The following is a 17,159-nucleotide window of genomic DNA, read 5'->3' on the forward strand; positions in this document are numbered from 1 at the left end:
ATTTGTAGTGGGAGGTTCAAGCGATAAAGTAATATGTATATAAATAACATGTACAAATAGAAAGAGGGAGAACGAGAAAAGAACAATAGTACAGTACCTCAGTACAAAGAGCAACGCGTACGTTACCTATGACGCTGCAGGCAGAACCACCTGACGCGCAATCCATTTTCCTTAAACATCCGAGTGATCTCCTCTTGTGATCGAAGATCGAGTCTTCAGACTTGAGAGCTGTCAGGTGCAAAGTGCAAATCCTTGCTTAAGAGATGGTTGGGCAGTGCTCGGCATCGATCACCGTTTCCCAGCAACCAGTTAAGAGGGGCTTATCGAGTCAGCTCCAACTTTGTTTATGATCCCTGAAGGCTTTGCGATCGTCAAATGCTTGACTTTCACTGATCCCATCTGGATTGATCAGAGACTTGGGGTCAGGTTTCCTGGTAAGTAAACAGTGACGTCGCATCTGTGGATGTCAACAAACCGCGTTTCGGGTAATTCGACCTTTTGCTGACCTTTTCCCTCCAACAGATACCGATGCCGTCTCCTGCGACACCCAAACGCCCCCCCAACAGTGGAGGCACTGCGAAAGCCAAGCCACTGGACATTGGGGAGCCGCTGGGGGTCCACGACACAAACACCGTTCGATCTCGAGTACGGAAATGGCAGCAACAAGGCGGCGGAGTGATCACGATCGATGACGTCTGCGCGAATGAAGATGAAACTGCCGCGAAGCCAAAGCCAAAGCCAGCCAAAGCCAAGGCAGAAAGGCTAGAGCGACCGAAGGACACTCCCCCGCGGTAAGGAAGCGCAGCCACAGCACGCCGCGCAAACGAGTGGTCAGCGACGAACACTGGAAAAAGACACGGAATCGAGCCTCGACACAATCCTCGTCGCGTAACCTACCTCCACCCAAGCGCATATCCGAATACACCACGAACGATGGACAGCCGAGATCATCGCGATCGAGACGCAACGACAGCGAGGACGAGCGAGACATACCTCGACTCTCAAAGCGAAGCTCTGGGGCGGGCCCCAGATCTCCGGTTCGAGACTCCATGCCTAGCACTCGCAATATCCATATAATCACCGAGAGCGACTATGAGACAGACAACGGCAGGCCCGAGGCGGCCTCAGAACTCTCAGAAAGGCACAGGAACCGATCGCCTCCTCCTGAGGATGCATGGGCAGCGAGTGAAGGAGACTTTTCCGAATTGTCAAAGAGACGTGCTCGCGGTGCGCCAAAACCGCCAAAAGGGGGTATATTCGCGCATATGATCGATGAGTCTAAGAAGATGTTTGGGAAGCCTGAGCCAGAACCACCCAGACCTACGCCTACTCCAACCACAGGCCGTGGGGCCAAGATCGAGGCGTGGTTGTCTGAGACACCAGACCCTTTTCTGGACGAAGTCGAGAACAAGAGTGATTTGCCAGCCCCCCTCGATCTAAAATCAGGTCGAGCAAGGCGGTCCAAGAGACTTGCAGATGGAGAGCTTCAGGCTGGCACTGAGTCTGAACCATCTGTAGTTAGCGAGTCTCGCCCGAAGAGCGCCGAGAGCCGACACTCTAAAGGAAAGGAGAGCATCTCTTCAAGCGATAAGCCCTCAAAGTCCCAAGAGCCTGATACAGGTGACGAGTCGAAACGATCAAGCATAGACAAGAGTTCAAAGTCATCGACCAAAAGCAAAGAAGAGAAGCCGGTCCAGGAAAAACCACACGAGGAAAGCATCGTACCCTCGGAGTCCGGAACACAGCCCTTGTCTGAAGACTCTGAAGTTTCGGGCCATAATGCACCTGTGCCACTGGGCCGTAGCAAACCTTTCCCCAGCACCGGCTACCATCGACTATCTACGATTGCTTCAGTCGAAACCCTCAGCACGACCCTCACAGATGCAACTGCACCCGCACCCAAGAAGGCAGCGGCCGAAAAGCGCCAGTCGAAGATCGATGAAGAAGCGGAAGAAGCAGCAGAAGCGGAGAAGGACGACCAATTTGATCCTGAATCCCTCCCTGTGGTGTCGTCACAGCTGAAACGACGGCTCACAACTCACAATGATCTTATGTCTGTTCTATCAATTTCGACATCCCGAAGGGGAAGCACTCGATCTAACCGCAGCATCCGTACCAATAAGAGCCGCCTGGCCCATGCGACAGTTGACGACCTGCTGCAAGAGCTCGTGGGCGATGAGACAAAGTATATGCGGGAACTGAAGACATTGGTCGGTGGTGTCATCCCGGTGCTCCTGACTTGTGTGCTCTCCAGATCCGATTCGGCCATTGCTGCAGGTCTTTTCCGCCCTTCTCTTGATCCTCAAGATGATGTAAACTTTTCGAAGCCCATTGTCAACATGGGCGTTGCTATCGAGCGCTTGAAGAACCTGCACAAGCGGATTCCACAGGATAACGCGGATGCATTGCTTACCTGGGCGCAGGGTGCTCAGAGAGTTTACCGCGAGTACCTGAAGGCATGGAGACTTGGGTTCAAGGATGTCATTGTCAATCTCGCTCCTCTTGAGGAGGACGAGGCCTCTCAAAATGCGGACACTAAGAGTCTAGACGAAGGCTTGGAGCGGGATGAGAATGGAGATATCATCGACAGTGATGGAGAAAAGGTCGATGTCGCCTATCTTCTGAAAAGACCCTTAGTGCGATTGAAGTATTTGGCAAAGAGTTTCAAGGGTATCAATGTGCTGGAGCCTTCGACCAAAGCTGAGGAAATGGCCAACGCCTACCAAAGTCTGGTCTACGATGCTCGCAAACGTGTTCGAGACGAAAGAGCCAGATTGGAAGATGACTCCGCTGCTAGCATTGATCCTACCCGCACCAGAGACCCCATGACGTTGGGTGTCCTTCGGGGTATAGCTGTTGATCAGACCCGCCGTGTCCGAGCTCGTGATTTCTTTAACCTATCTCTATACCACTCGAGTGGTCAGCTGGTAGATTGCCGAGCCGAGCTGCTGTATCGAGACAACACCCCGAGCAAAGGCCCGGGAGGTGATCTGCTCATTTGTGAGATCGACCACTCTGATCGCTGGCTGCTTTTCCCCCCATGGATGTGCGATGTGTTTCAGCACGCAGGGGAGAATCAAAACACGAGATTGTGCTTATGCTGCGCAGTGCGCCCGGGGATAGCACCAAGTACTGGCAAGAACTGATCTCACTTCGCATTGACGAAGAAGAGGTCGGAGCTGAATGGATCAACTTGCTTGGTTCGGATCCTATTCCACCATCAATCTGTCGAAGCCAAAGCTTCATCAGCCGAGCCAAGCAGAATAGGGCTCGCAAGCCTACTGCCAGTGGCTCTCCCCCTAGGCCAAATCCCAATGATGTTGATGTTCCAATTGGCGAGAAGGCCACCGGAAGACGTCGCTCACTGACTCCAAAGGAGCACTACTCTGAGCCCAGTACTGTCAGCTCTGCTACCGACGCAAGAAGTTCCATATACTCCTCTGCCACCCGGGAAACCGACTATACCACGGGAGAATCAGAGTTGTCAGCAAAGCCATCCCGGTCTGATCTGCCTCTACTTCCATCCACAGATCCCCGGAACTCGCCTTCTAGCCCCGAAAAGTCTTCCGCAGGACTCAAGCGATCCAAGGCTAAGAGACTTTCTCGCTATGGCGAAAGCCCAGCTTCAGAGACTGCATGCCCACAGACTGTCGTATCTGACAAGCCCGATGACAGTCCCATTGTGTCTCCACCAGTAGCTACACCGGCACCAAGCACGCCGGCTGCTACCACACCAACGGCGGGCAGATTCTATGGTGGCGAGAAGTCTGACTCTGCGGACGCGAGTTCTCCAAGCCAAAAGCCGTCGAGAATCCCCCAGAAGACCCCACAGAAGTCGCCGCAGAAGACACCTGCTCGAGAGTCTCCCGAGCCTGAATCCCCAAGGGTATCGTCCGTGCCCTCGGCAGTTCTGCCTCTTATCCCTAAGATCCGAACTCCCAGTAGCCAGACCCACCTGTCTACTCCCACAAGCATCGACGACGATGAAGAAGACTATCCACCGCTTGATGCTCTACCAGAGCGCGATGTCCCAGAGACCCCGACAAGATCCAAGAGAAAGAAGTCTCGCAGGAGGCACAAGTCATCTGATGACAGCCCTCCCCCCCCCCCGCCTCATCGCTCCCCTAGCCCTTCCACCGGCAAGCGTTCGAGTACTCCAGTCCTCACTTCTAGCAATGGTGGGCTCAAGCGTCGCGGCTCTTCTCCCCTGAAGCACGAATATGAGCCCTCGACCGCTTCGGACTACACAGAGACTGATTCGGACGCGTCTACTGTCCGACACTACTCATACTCCTCATCGGAGTACTCTCGATCCGCTGGTTCATCTGATTCCGAGGACGAATATTCATCGGTATCTGACGAAGATGAAGATTATGAAGACACCCCCAAGGCTAGAATGGCCGAATCCACTCTCGAGGGTAGCTCTCTCTCGCCTTCCAACTCTGCTTCACAAGGTGGGTACCGTGCTGTGCCATTGCAGCCAACCAAGACATCCAAAACAGTTGCCGGTGTCTTTGCCTGGTCCGAAAAAGGAAGCTGGGAGACTCTGCTTCCTGACGACTGCGACATTATTGTCAGTCCTGGTCTGATCGAAGCCTTCAAGATGGGATCCGATCCCAATTCATCATCAAGACCGCTTATTTCGCTCGAACTTACACCACTCGTTCCTATTCGTCGTGGCACTGCCATTGACATCAGCATTCGCTCTCCTCCCACCGAGCGGTCCAAGATCACATCCAGTAATAACATTATGTTCCGCTCGCATAGCCCTGATGACTGTGATACCCTGTACGGCCTCATCAACCAAGCAAGAATCAACAACCCGACCTACATCGCTCTCCAAAACGCCCGCGGACCATTCAACGGTCACCCTGTTGCATCCTTCGAGCCCGCCACCAAGACCGGCGGAGGCCTCTTCGGCTGGCCCCGCCGTAGAAAAAGCTACCGTGCCTCCAGCTCCCCCCGTTCTCTGGCCGAAGGGTCCGAAAGCAGCGTAGGGACCATGAGTAGCGCCTTCTCCGCATTGAAGCGCTTCGGCGCCGGCAGCAAGATGTTCAACATCTCCCGCTCAACAATCGAATCCCGCACCGGCCGCGAAGACAGCATCCACTCCGGCTCCGGTGACTCTGGCACAAACCCATCCCCGAACTCAGGCATCGGCCGCATAGCAGCAGCAATCAAGGGTGCCGACGGTATCGGTCTCTCAAACGCCAAAATCCGCCTGTACGCCCGTGAATCCGCATCCAAATGGCGCGACATGGGCGCCGCCCGTATGACAATCATGCCTGCTCCACCCAAGAACCCATCCCGCCCGGGTACAGCCGTCAGTGGCCGCAGCGATAGCAGTTTGCAGAGGGGTGATACAGACGGTGCGAGTGGCAGCTCGCCACCAGCTTCCGGCGCAGCATCTCCACGCCGCGGCATGGAGACCGAAAGGCGTATTGTCATTCGTGGCAAGACTCGCGGCGAGACTCTATTAGATGTCTGTCTAGGTGAAAGTGCCTTTGAGCGTATTGCTCGTACGGGTATTGCTGTTTCCATTCGCGAAGAGAATGAAGACGGGTCCGTGGCTAAGAAGGGTGGTGTTGCTACGGGCTCTGGCAAAATTTTCATGATCCAAATGAAGAGTGAAGCTGAAGCAGCTTATACCTTTGGGCTTGTTGGTAAGCTTAGGTATTAGCGGAGACGGTAGATGAGTCTGGTATGGATATATGATCCAGTGAATGTGTATGTGTGAATGTGGATATGGACATGGATATGGGTATGGATTTGTATTTGGGTGGTGTATTGTGACTGTTGGCTGGCCTCTTTCTTTCTTTTTGATCTTTCCTTTATTTATTTCGTTTTCTTTATCACTCTTGTATATCGTCAGTCACTTAATGGCTTCTTTCTTTCATAAATATTATATCGCCCCATACAGGGATCTTTCTTAGATATGCTGTGTACATTCTCTACCCCGTCAACTGTATACAACTTTCCCTCCTCAGACCGAAGAGTAATATTGCTTGTGTAGTGTGGACAGCCTAGATATGTGAAGAGCAATATTCGTCCTAGGCCTGGAGGGACCATCGAAACCGCTATCACTGTTCATAGCAAAAGCAGCCCTTGGTACGACCCGGCCAATTGCATTTCCCGACTGATGACACACAGTAGCGATCAGTGGGTATCTCTTGTGAAGTTCGATCTTGAAACCGGGCCAACATGATCAACTGCGACTTGTATTCTCGAGGTCGTACGCAATATTTGTATAGCTTCAACAAAATTGCAGTTTAAATTATAGAGAGCCCAAAACTTTCCATGCAGTAAGCGTAATGTTGACTGTAGATACGACGGTGGCCGTAAGTCCTTTCGCAACCCACACCTCTAAACAATGTAGATGATCGACATAAGACACTCAAAAATTGGCCAAAAAAGAGATCAAAAAAGAGAGGTCAAGTTAAGGCACAAAAATGCAACAAAAAGTACATTCGCTTCGAAGTATTTGAATAGAACCTGCCTAATGCTTCATGGCACTGTGAACAGATTTATGGCCCCTGTTGTAATCCTATTGATGTAAATCTGCATTTGTATATCAACTATACAAATAATCTCTAAATGCAGAAACAGCCATAACAAAACACCCATGCCGATACCCATGAAATCCCACTGACTTAACATTATGTACTGATTTCCGCACCATTGGTCTTCTTGAAGACATACCCAATCATGTTACACTCGTCCTTCAGTAAAGAAACAAGAACATCATCATCAACAGCAGCCTCGAGATCCTCATCAACCCCGGCAGCGTCAGCTTCACCGGAGAGTAAAGTGGGATCGATATGCGAGTACTGCGCAAGAGACTGATGCATCTTGTCTTTCTGGCTTCGGGATTTGCCAGTCCCCTTCTCGTCCTTAGAAGTTCCCTTCCGGGATCGATCTCGGATTGCCTTTTCCTGTTTCTCCATATCAACCTCGGAAGCTTTGAGGAGGGTACTAGGGTCGGGCAAGTCAAAGTCATCATCAGACGGGGGCTCTGAAAGTTCAGACAGCTCAGACCCATCACCGTCACCAATGGCAGGAGTAGCAGCACCAGAAGAAGCCCCAGAAGCAGGAGGCAGCCCCTTCCCACAACAATCACAGCCCAACAAGTCATGAGTTTGGCAGCGGCTCTCCTCATCAAGACGGAACAAATCTTTCAGCTCCGCCGCAGAGAATTGCGCAACACTATTGTTCTTGTCTTGCATCACACTATCCGCAAGACCCAATTTCGTTACCTGTCGCTGCCAGATCTTCTCTTCGAGACTGCCCTTCAGTAGAACGCGGTAGATCCGACACGGCCGTTTCTGACCGTCACGGTGGATACGAGCCATGGCTTGAATATCCGTTGCGGGATTCCAGTCGACGTCGAACAGGATGAGACGACTTGCACCAATGAGGTTCAGACCTGTACCACCCGCCTTTGCTGAGAGGAGGAATGCGAAACAGGAGCTTGCGGGGAGACGATTGAAGTCGTCGACTAGACCTTGGCGCTTTTGCGCAGGGGTGCTTCCGTCTAGACGGAGATAGGGGAGGCCGAGAGAGGACAAGAGAGTGGAGAGGAGAGTGAGTGTGGAGGTGTAGTTCGATACTAGGACAATCTTCTCGTCTGTTGTATTGCGCATGCTGTCGAGGAGTTGGTCCAGAACGCGAATTTTCCCGCTAGCAGAAGGAGAGAGGTGTCGATGCAGGTTTGGGGGGATAGATTCGAGTAGGGTAGAGATTGTTTCGTTTGGAGAATTGTCCTTATTTTTGGATGTCAATAGGGATGGGCTGTTGCACAGCTTTTTAAGGATAGTAATCAGTTGCAGAGCACTCTCTGTGTTGCCCATGGCATATTGGAAGACTGGAGAGGCGAGAACGCTCTTGTAAATAGCTGCTTGGGGGCGGGTTGGCTTGCAGAACAAGACATATTCCGTTTTCGGTGGGAGGTATTTGGCGAGAATGTCTGCTGTTCGACGGAGCATAAATTTGGAAGTGAGTTCTCTCAACTCTTCGCCTCTGGATTCTCCCTTCTCGATCTCTTTGCTTGTAGCCTCTGGCTGTCGGCTCCGAACGATTGGCGTTTCAAACTCCTTAATGAAGGACTTGAAATTGCCCAAAATGCCCGGATTGACTAGATCCACGGCTGCAAAGAACTCTCTCAGGTCGTTCTGGATAGGTGTACCAGATAGAATGACACGCTTCGCAGCGCTGAGTGACTGGATCGCTTGACCACTCTTATTCTGCAACGTCTTCAGTCTGTGCCCTTCATCCGCAATAATGATATCGATTCCAGAGCTATTGGCCAAAGCTTCCTGAACCGTCCTCAATTTCTCATATCCAACAATCATGATACTGTAGGCGCGTCCCTTCGTAAAATCGGTCAAACGTTTTTGCTTGTCATCAAAGACAAAGACACCAATGCGCTCATTGCCCAACCACTTGCGGAATTCCTTCCGCCAGTTGTTGATCAAAGTAACTGGACAGACAATCAACGCCTTCTTAATGACAGGTGCATCCTCAAAGACAGGATTCTGCTTAAGCAAAGTCCAAAGCAGCGTAATAGTCTGCAAAGTCTTACCCAATCCCATGTCATCAGCAAGGATAGCACCTTCACCATTGAAAGACCTCATACCCATGACACACTCATACAAAAACTGAACACCCTCCCGTTGATGGGGTCGTAGGTTCTTACACAAAATCGGGTCGACAACCACGTCGACAACCTGTCTCCCTTTAGGCACAGACTTCGGCCGCGGCATAACCAAGGCGCCAGATGCCTTAGGATCATGGCGTGGAATGACTTTCCCAGCAACCTTGGGAACAACCGTATTCTGAAGCAACGGCTTTTTGTACGCCGAAAATGCTGCCGGTGCATTGCCAGGGTTCGCAGAGGGATTAGTCACCAATGCCAATGAACGCTTGAGAGATTGAGTCCGCTCGGCGGCAGTAAGCACATGCTTTTGCGCCTGACTCTTCTTCCGAGCAGGAAGTGCTTCTACCTTCGCCGCCACAGGTGTAGGTGCAGGCGCTGGTTCCGGTTTGCTGCTTTCTAGGAAACCCCTACCAGAGAGGTATTCCGAGCGAGAAATCTCGCAATCAATCTCGACTTCTTTTCCGGAGATCGAAAGCATTGTTCCTGGCCCGAGTTTGGATTCGTGCATTTTGCGTCCCATCTCCTTCCCTGCTGCGTCTCGTAGGTAGACGAATCCTCCGCGCGCAGACAGAATTCCATCTCCATCCCATATTTTGTGCTTCTTAGCGGTTGGTTTGCGCCTGAATATGTTAGCTCGATTCCATATTGGGGGCTGGACCCGTGGTGGTGGCCATGGCTTTACGGCGGGTTGAGACCTACCAAAGGACATTGAAATATTTTTCGTCTGGCAATTCGTCTTTAAGCGACTCTACCGGAGATGATGCTGAGCTGCCTGTTCGTTTATTATTGACTTGTATGAGGGGCTTCCGGCTGACTAGCGGTGTTGATTTCGCGTCTGGGTCGGATGTGGGTTCATCGCCAAGCAGGCGGGGCTTTTTTGCGGGAGGGACGGATTCGTCGATATTCTCTGTTGTAATTGAGACTGGTTGCCTAATCAAAGGAGACTTAAAGGGTTTGAACACCATGGTTGTACTGTCTTTGTGAAGATTGCGTCGGGAAACGCGAAGTCGCGGGACGCGTGGTCACGTGCCATGTTAATAGATCTCGGATTGCAAGGGACTGACTGGTCTAGAACAGCACCAGATTGATAGAATTAACTCTTTAAGATGGAGTCTACAAGTCTTGGCATGGAAAGTGGATATTCAGACTAAAAGAGTGTATTTCAGTCAAATGTATGGAAATTATGCTTTTTAGCTAAGTATAGAGTCGAACTCTACACAATTAGAAATGTACAAAGGGGTGTATCAAACGTCAATGGCGCATCATGAAAAGGAGCATCAGATCGTGCAAAGATCATCAGGGAAGTAAAAGTATGTCAAACAAAGTGGTATATGAAAACAATCCTCTCAATCTCTATTCCCAGTCGATTTATTTCGCATCATCCGCCAATGCCTTGTCAGTCAAGGGGACGAACTTGGGGCCTTCGTATGAGCCCTGGTGAATGAACCACCAGATGGCGACGAGGATGGACAAGCCACCAGTCATAAGACTGGCATAGTTCATGTTTTGAGCTGTGACCTCCTTGGCGAAGGGGAAGCAGAAAATGACGACGAAGGCAAGAATATAGATACAGGCGAGAGTGTTGACGATATAACCGACAAGGTTGTTCATGAAGAAATATCCAGGAACGAAAGACGAACGGCGAGTCATAATGTGAGGGAAGATGGCCAAGAAGTATGACAGACTGGACAGCTGCACGAAGCAACCAACAAAGGCGCTGAAAGCAGTTTGCGAGCCGAGGTAGATACAAGCCAGAATGGTGACGACACCTCCGCATGTCAAAGTGGCGTTGAAGGGGTTACCGAAGGTTGGGCTGATACGTCCGAGCCAGCCAGAGAAGGGGGTAGCGCGGTCACGAGAAATGGTCCACAGTGTGCGGCCAGCGGTGATGTAGCAACCAGAGGCGGTAATCAAGGTTGGCAAGAAGGCGACAATCAGGAGACCAAGAGCGCCGCCTCGAGAACCGGTGGCTTGCTGGTAGATCGTAGCCAAGGGGAAGTTGTACGGGGAGCCGGTGACAGCCTCAAGGTCATTGATAGAGTAAAAAATGGCGACCATGTAGAGGATACCAGTGACGAAACCGACACCCATTTGGGCGAAGACAGCCTTGGGAATGTTACGGCTTGGCCTATAAATCAAGTCAGCTTGAGTATCAAGGGATATAGAAGGAATACTGACTTGGGAATCTCCTCAGCCAAGTGGGATGAACAGTCAGGAGTGCCGACACTGTAGGCACCGTTAAGCATACCAGCGACGAAAACGAAGCCCGTCTGAGTGTAGCCAGTGCCATTATCAAACTCAGCCCACACCTGGTGATTGGTGGCATAGGGAGTACCATTCACATGAGGCATCACGGCGCACACAATGATAGTGATGAACACACCAGCGAGAATGAAGAACATGCCGAGATTACCAATGTATGGCAGGAAGCGGTTCATGAAAAGCACGATGCAGCAGCAGAACCACGTGCAAAGAATAAAGGCGAGGAAAGTATTCCACGTAGAAGGTGTGAAGTCGGGGTGGGTCATCATATACATTGACACACACTGCTGAGCCATGATCAAAGACATCGAGGCTGCACCAAGAATCCATGCGAGACAGTTCCACCATCCTGCAAAGAAACCACACACGCGACCGTACTTGCCAGCGGTGACAGTGGCCCAGTGGTAGACACCACTAGATGAGGGCATACCCGAAGCCAATTCGGCAATAGACGCGGCGACCAACCAATAACAGAAAGAGACGGCAATACTGCAAAGGTTAGATGTCGCTATAGTATGGCTGGGGCGAAGTCATACAATTCATAAATAGTTCCGGAAAGTCCACCATTGGTCAGGGCAACGGTAACACTACCACCTTGGGCGATCCAGGTATTTCCAGTCGTCACGGCCACAGCACAAATACTGATCAGACTGAAGTTTCGCTCAACTTCCTGGCGATGACCAGAAGCATTCACCAATTCTCCATCCTGGGCATCATGGTCGTAGGAGTGATCCGGAGAGGGTGCCACCTCCTTCTCAGGGCCGGAGTAGGCCTGCTTGTCGGACCTTTCCATTTCGATCGACATGTCGAGAGTTGATATATCCCTTGAGTCCACAATACACCTTTCCAAATTAACGGTGAGCGAAAGTCAAGAGTTCCGGTCGCTCTCCTGTTATAAAGGTATGGAATGGAGGGTCGGAGTGCAAGAATCAAAAACAAAAGGGACCCCGTGGATATATGGGGAGTACAAGACAAGCATGAGCCGAACAGTCGGCTTGTCGCGACCATGTAATCCATCCCGACTCCACCCCCTATATTGTCAATCTCCAACCAATAGCAGCTCGCAATGATCATCATTCGGTGGCTAACTTGTTCATAGTGGGTCGCCCCGAGAATGCAATTGGGCGAAATCGGAGGCAAAGGAGCCAAACTCCAACGGAAAGTCTGCTGGAACGCGGAGGGTGTGCATTGCGCTTTACCTAGAAGGGGAGCTTCAGCAGAAAGAATTTTCCCATCACTGTAGCCTGTTCTTGGCACACTCATATTCAGACTGGCATCTCTGTATCTTGCCTTTTCGAGTCTACTCAACGGGAGATTGACGATTCCGGGGCACTTTGTTTGGTGGGGGTGATGTGCGAACCCCCCAACTGTGGCCATTGCATTGTCGTGATGTATCCAATACCTTAAACCAATGTCCACCTTAGGCTTAGCATAGTGAGACTGAAACTGGAACTCGATGCATCTCGGAGATATTCGATGCACTTGCATAGATGCAAGACTTATTCCACATCCACCTTTCCCCTTCCCCTATAGACCCTCCACATAGTACAAGCTACAGTACGTACTCCTGCTCCGTCCTCGGCCCCGACATTCCGTCTTAATTTCAAGGCGCAATAGAAAGGTATATGGATGAAACAAGTCCAATGTAAACCGGAGGACCTATACTCATAGTGGGCTAGCTGAATCGTTACTGGAGCTCAACGGGCATATGGTCGCACCGGAGCATAGTGGGACCTTTTTTCTATTAACAATGCGATCCAGTCATAAGAGACAGTAGCAATCAATGTGGACACAATAAGTTAATCTATGTCTGGAAGACTAATGCGACCGGGCGTTGAAAGTTTGGGGGCGGTCTTAAGTTAAGACCATGCAGTTTGCGACTATACCCAAACAAGTATCAAGTCCAGATGGCTTCATCAAGTGAAAACCATAAATGAGATGCAAGCCGCTAAGTATATTAATCGAAGGTCCAGAAATCTATAGTTCAGCTGAAGTGGCGTGGCCACAGCCTGGCCCCGGTGGATGAATTCCTTAGCCTCAGATCTAGAAGGTGGCGTGTGCACCGATCTAGACTGGGAGTCGGGAACTTGGCACTAAAAGATAGCGCAAAGTACAATTTGCAGTACAATTTACTTGTGAGTGTACAAAATTTATTAAATTGGGTTAAAATGCGAGACTGAGACTGAATAAACTAGAAATCTTAAATTTCCCTTTTGGTTCGGAGCTTCCGATACAACTCTACGTAAATGACGCATTCTTCTCTGTACTCTGCGCTTCATAATTTTCAAAGTTGGTTATGAATCCATTCGCTGCACTTCCTGAAGTCCAAAATTGAGGCATACAGTATCTCCCCTCATACCCCGTCTACTCCATCCCCAAGACCCATTTTCTCTATGGTTGGAGACGGGACCGCCGGAGTAAAGATCCTCGGATCCACTTTCTAAAATACCTCATCCAAGATCTTGACCACTCAGCGTCCGGAAATGGTAACCCCACTCTAGACGCCTATGGCTAGTGGCAAACTTAGAGCTCGACACCTAACTTTGCAGGCTCTTATCCCGCATCGAGTAATGATCTTGGCCGATGACCGTAATCCCTGTCAGTTTGGGTTTCGGATCAGCAAATGAGTGCCTAATATCTCACATTAATTGCCTATCCTCGCCTAAGCCTCCACTGTGGAAACCACACACAGCCTGTCTTCGCTTTGGGAACATATGAGGCTAGGTTACGTAGGTCCCTAATTTCACCTGCTTAGTGTAGTAAGGTGTTCTTGCCAAGTTCGCCAGTAAAGTTTCGGTAGTCCATGCTCAATTAGGCATTTGACAATGTCAAAACACCTACGGACCTGGTGGTGGGATGGGAGTGACCTCCGGAGGCACAGCTGAAGCTGGTTCGCCCCGGGCAAATGTGGACCGGTCAGTAGCACAATTGCTGTCAGGTACAAATCAGAGCAGCGCAATCAGATCAATTTCCCAAACAATTCCGATCCAGGGAAATGCAGGCTCATCCATGGAACCTGCTGTCGATGAGGACCCTCACCCCGATCTTTTCGTTGGCTCTGCTCTGTCACCGGAGATCTCTCTTGTTCGCCAGTGATAAGCCTTTATCCTCCACAGTTCTTACACCTGCATCCTTCACTCCAATAGTACCTATCACATACGTTTTGGGGCTTGAACTCTGCCCCCCCGCCCCTGTCGTGATCCTCGGCAGATGAAGAGCCTATCGGAAAATCTTAATACTTAGCAGCTCATCTCCCCCGGCCGATTTTATAAAATGTGCGTGTCTCGACTTGCATACCTTATCCTCTCATTAATCCTTGAACAGGCCACAGGCAATGTCAGGTCTAGGTGGTGACTTTGCGGTGAAGTTCGCCCGCGAAACATGGGCTCTATATGCCGTCGGCGTCTTGGGCGCCGTCCTGCGATTGTGAGTATACACCGTTCAATGTGGAAGGTCATCCACTAACACCAGTCCCTTCCTTGATAGTACCGCCCGTATTCGACGTCTCGGCGTTCGCAGCCTCCAAGTTGATGACTATCTTATGATGTTCGCGGTGGTCTGGTACACACTATTATGTGTGGCTCTAAATCAAGTCGCTTCTGGTGGAGGATCCAATTTGATGACCGACGATGACCGACGAAACTTGACGCCGAAAACCACGGCCGAGCGAATCAGTGGCAGTAAATGGGTCTTCGTCTCGGAACACTCCTTTGTTCTCTGTGTATGGGGCCTCAAGGCATGCATGTTGGTGATCTATGCCCGTATCACGTATGTCACCAAGTCCCGTTCTCCATTACACTAACTAACATCAACAGTGAGGGACTCAAACAAAGAAAGTGGATTAACTACATCGCCATCTATGTTGGCCTTGGATTCATCGCCACGGAACTATCACTCTTCCTCATCTGTCGCCCTATCACACAATACTGGGCCGTCCCAACAGACAACTATCAATGTTCATCCTACCAATACTACGAAATTGTGCAAGGATGCATCTCTATCTCCGCCGATATATTCATGCTTCTAATCGCCATCCCAATGCTCGTCCAAGTCCGCGTCCCGCTTAAGCAGAAGCTGATTCTCGTTATCCTCTTCGGAATGGGAGTATTCGTCATTGTCGCCGCCGTCCTGAACAAGGTGTACTGCCTGGTTCCCTCACTGATTTCCTACGTCTATATGAACTGGTACTTCCGCGAAGCCACAGTCGCCATCCTTGTCACCAACCTACCTTTGATTTGGTCTCTACTGCGCGACGTATTCCCCGCCCTCAAGAGCTGGACCGGAGGCTCCAAGCGCGGAACCGATCGCTACAAGTCCGGGCCCTGGACCAGCAAGGGCGGCTCCAACCTACCACCATACGGCCCACCGAGCCATCTCCGATCAGGCGACTTCAGCATGCAAGACTTCCAGCGCAGTGCTACCATTACGCCACAGAAGGCCACTGCATCGGATATCAGCTTGGAACCCAGTGAGGAGCGCGATGCCAGCAGCGACGATGGATCAGCACGCGCCTTGCGCATTCGTCAAGATATCACGGTGACCGTGCAGCACGACTCTCGGCCGATGGAGTATCAATCAAACTCCTCTCACGTCGCCCACAGGGCCCACGAGGAAGTCTAATCCACTTTGGTCGAAAAGTCTTTTTTATCTTCTTTTATTTGTTTACGATCCCACGAAGTCCGGGAGGACTTGATACCCTCTAATTTCTTTCTCCTGTATATATTAACTTCTAGATGTGCGTTTGGCATTGGACCTCGGTGGACACCGGCGTTCATAGACATAGAGTTTTGAAGATGCAATCTGAATACAACTACAATTATTCTACCAGCATTCTAGAAGTATATAGTTTGGATAATCCTCGGCACACCCCCACCACCAGTTCCAAATCCTTAAGCAAAGAGACTCAATTTTGAGATTACAAAGGCAAAGGCAAAAAGGCAGAAGATTCTTGCGACCCGCCGATCTCCCGCCTCCTTGCGTCAATTGTTGATCTTATCGCCATCGGACGTAGTCCCAAGCAGACGATTGGTCAATACATTATGCGAACATCTTGTGTCTGGTTTGAACATAATCCCTGCAAGCCAAGGATAGGTGAAACCTATGGAACCATTCCAGAAAACCTGAGCTGACCTCAGCTCACCCCTGACTCCAAGCCACTGGCTTGGGATGTCTTGCTTGGAGATTGCATATGCGCCCTGCACATAGCAGTCCACTTCTACTAGGTCTAAATAATCCATGGCTGATCCTTCGACCGTTCTAAGCCATTTACAGTACTCAATAAGGAAATCGCCGTTATCCGACTTCCTATACCAGGTCTTGGCACAGACACCGACATCGGTGACTTTGTAAGAAAATTTCAAAATTGACATTGGCCTGTCTGCATGTAACGGAACTCCACCGGGGACCATGACCATGGAATGAACTGGCATCAACAGCCACGGATGCCTTGCCGGTACATTTTTTGGGTACCATGGACTGGCTCTCTCTGGACTTGGGGATTGGGATTTTCGCGGGATCGACCGAAGAGGCATGATAAGTCTGGATGGAGTATTATCAATATCCATCGGTCATATGTCGGCCAATATAGCAACTTTTTATATTCACATATATTGTTCAATTTCGCTAAGGTATAGTATATTGTAGTCTACTACAGTAAATGAAAGCATCTAAAACAGTCTCACTGGCCACGCAACCACACTAAATCAGAGTTTAAGCAGAGTTTCGGCGACCCACACGGTCCGCCTCATACTGTCTTTGACCTTATTCTTCAACACTGTACAATATTGACACAGTATACAGGTACAGTGCGGCAATCCCGGCAGGCGATCATCCCATTCAAGCAAGAGTCGGAACGACAGATCATCGCCATTCCCATGGATAGGCAATCAATAGTGCAACATGCAACCCTGGGAAGCGACAATGTAAGCGAAGACAATATACAAAAACGCAAGCCAATAAGAAGCAAAAGTCCCCCAAGTACACTGTAAAGCAAGTGGACCCCCTAATCCCAGCCCTTGGCAAGCAAAAACCCAACCAATACGGAGACTGTAAATGCAAGTATCGAGGCACGCTTATCATTGCCCGGTCAGGATGGTGGTAAGCCACCCCGAATTCCACCCCCCTATTCCCTTTCTGTCATTTTCCCATGTAAATGCACTGTTGTACTGGATGATGATCTAATCCTTCTCTGGCCACATCCCCGTTGCGAAGCAATACTCGAGCTCTTGGATCGCAGTCTTGCCTG

At 50.4% G+C, this 17,159-nt stretch overlaps 4 protein-coding genes across 4 annotated transcripts; 2 read left to right on the forward strand and 2 right to left on the reverse strand.

Moving 5' to 3' along the window:
- Positions 1-528: 528 nt before the first annotated feature.
- On the forward strand, positions 529-5,680 carry N7508_002866 (uncharacterized protein; the record flags this gene model as incomplete). The annotated part of the gene is made up of 3 exons (XM_058460932.1): positions 529-791; positions 812-3,046; positions 3,070-5,680. The coding sequence occupies 3 exons, from the start codon at positions 529-531 to the stop codon at positions 5,678-5,680; spliced, it is 5,109 nt and encodes a 1,702-aa protein (XP_058321509.1).
- Positions 5,681-6,656: 976 nt separating this feature from the next.
- Positions 6,657-9,618, reverse strand: N7508_002867 (DEAD/DEAH box helicase; the record flags this gene model as incomplete). The annotated part of the gene is made up of 2 exons (XM_058460933.1): positions 6,657-9,273; positions 9,353-9,618. 2 exons carry the CDS (start codon positions 9,616-9,618, stop codon positions 6,657-6,659), a joined length of 2,883 nt encoding a protein of 960 aa, XP_058321510.1.
- A 403-nt stretch (positions 9,619-10,021) lies between these two features.
- Positions 10,022-11,708, reverse strand: N7508_002868 (uncharacterized protein; the record flags this gene model as incomplete). The annotated part of the gene is made up of 3 exons (XM_058460934.1): positions 10,022-10,781; positions 10,832-11,404; positions 11,452-11,708. 3 exons carry the CDS (start codon positions 11,706-11,708, stop codon positions 10,022-10,024), a joined length of 1,590 nt encoding a protein of 529 aa, XP_058321511.1.
- A 2,541-nt stretch (positions 11,709-14,249) lies between these two features.
- On the forward strand, positions 14,250-15,535 carry N7508_002869 (uncharacterized protein; the record flags this gene model as incomplete). The annotated part of the gene is made up of 3 exons (XM_058460935.1): positions 14,250-14,341; positions 14,402-14,683; positions 14,731-15,535. The coding sequence occupies 3 exons, from the start codon at positions 14,250-14,252 to the stop codon at positions 15,533-15,535; spliced, it is 1,179 nt and encodes a 392-aa protein (XP_058321512.1).
- Positions 15,536-17,159: the final 1,624 nt, after the last annotated feature.

This window comes from Penicillium antarcticum, assembly GCF_028974205.1.
Source record: "Penicillium antarcticum strain IBT 31339 chromosome Unknown utg000003l_segment0_segment0, whole genome shotgun sequence".
Lineage (NCBI taxonomy): Eukaryota > Fungi > Ascomycota > Eurotiomycetes > Eurotiales > Aspergillaceae > Penicillium > Penicillium antarcticum.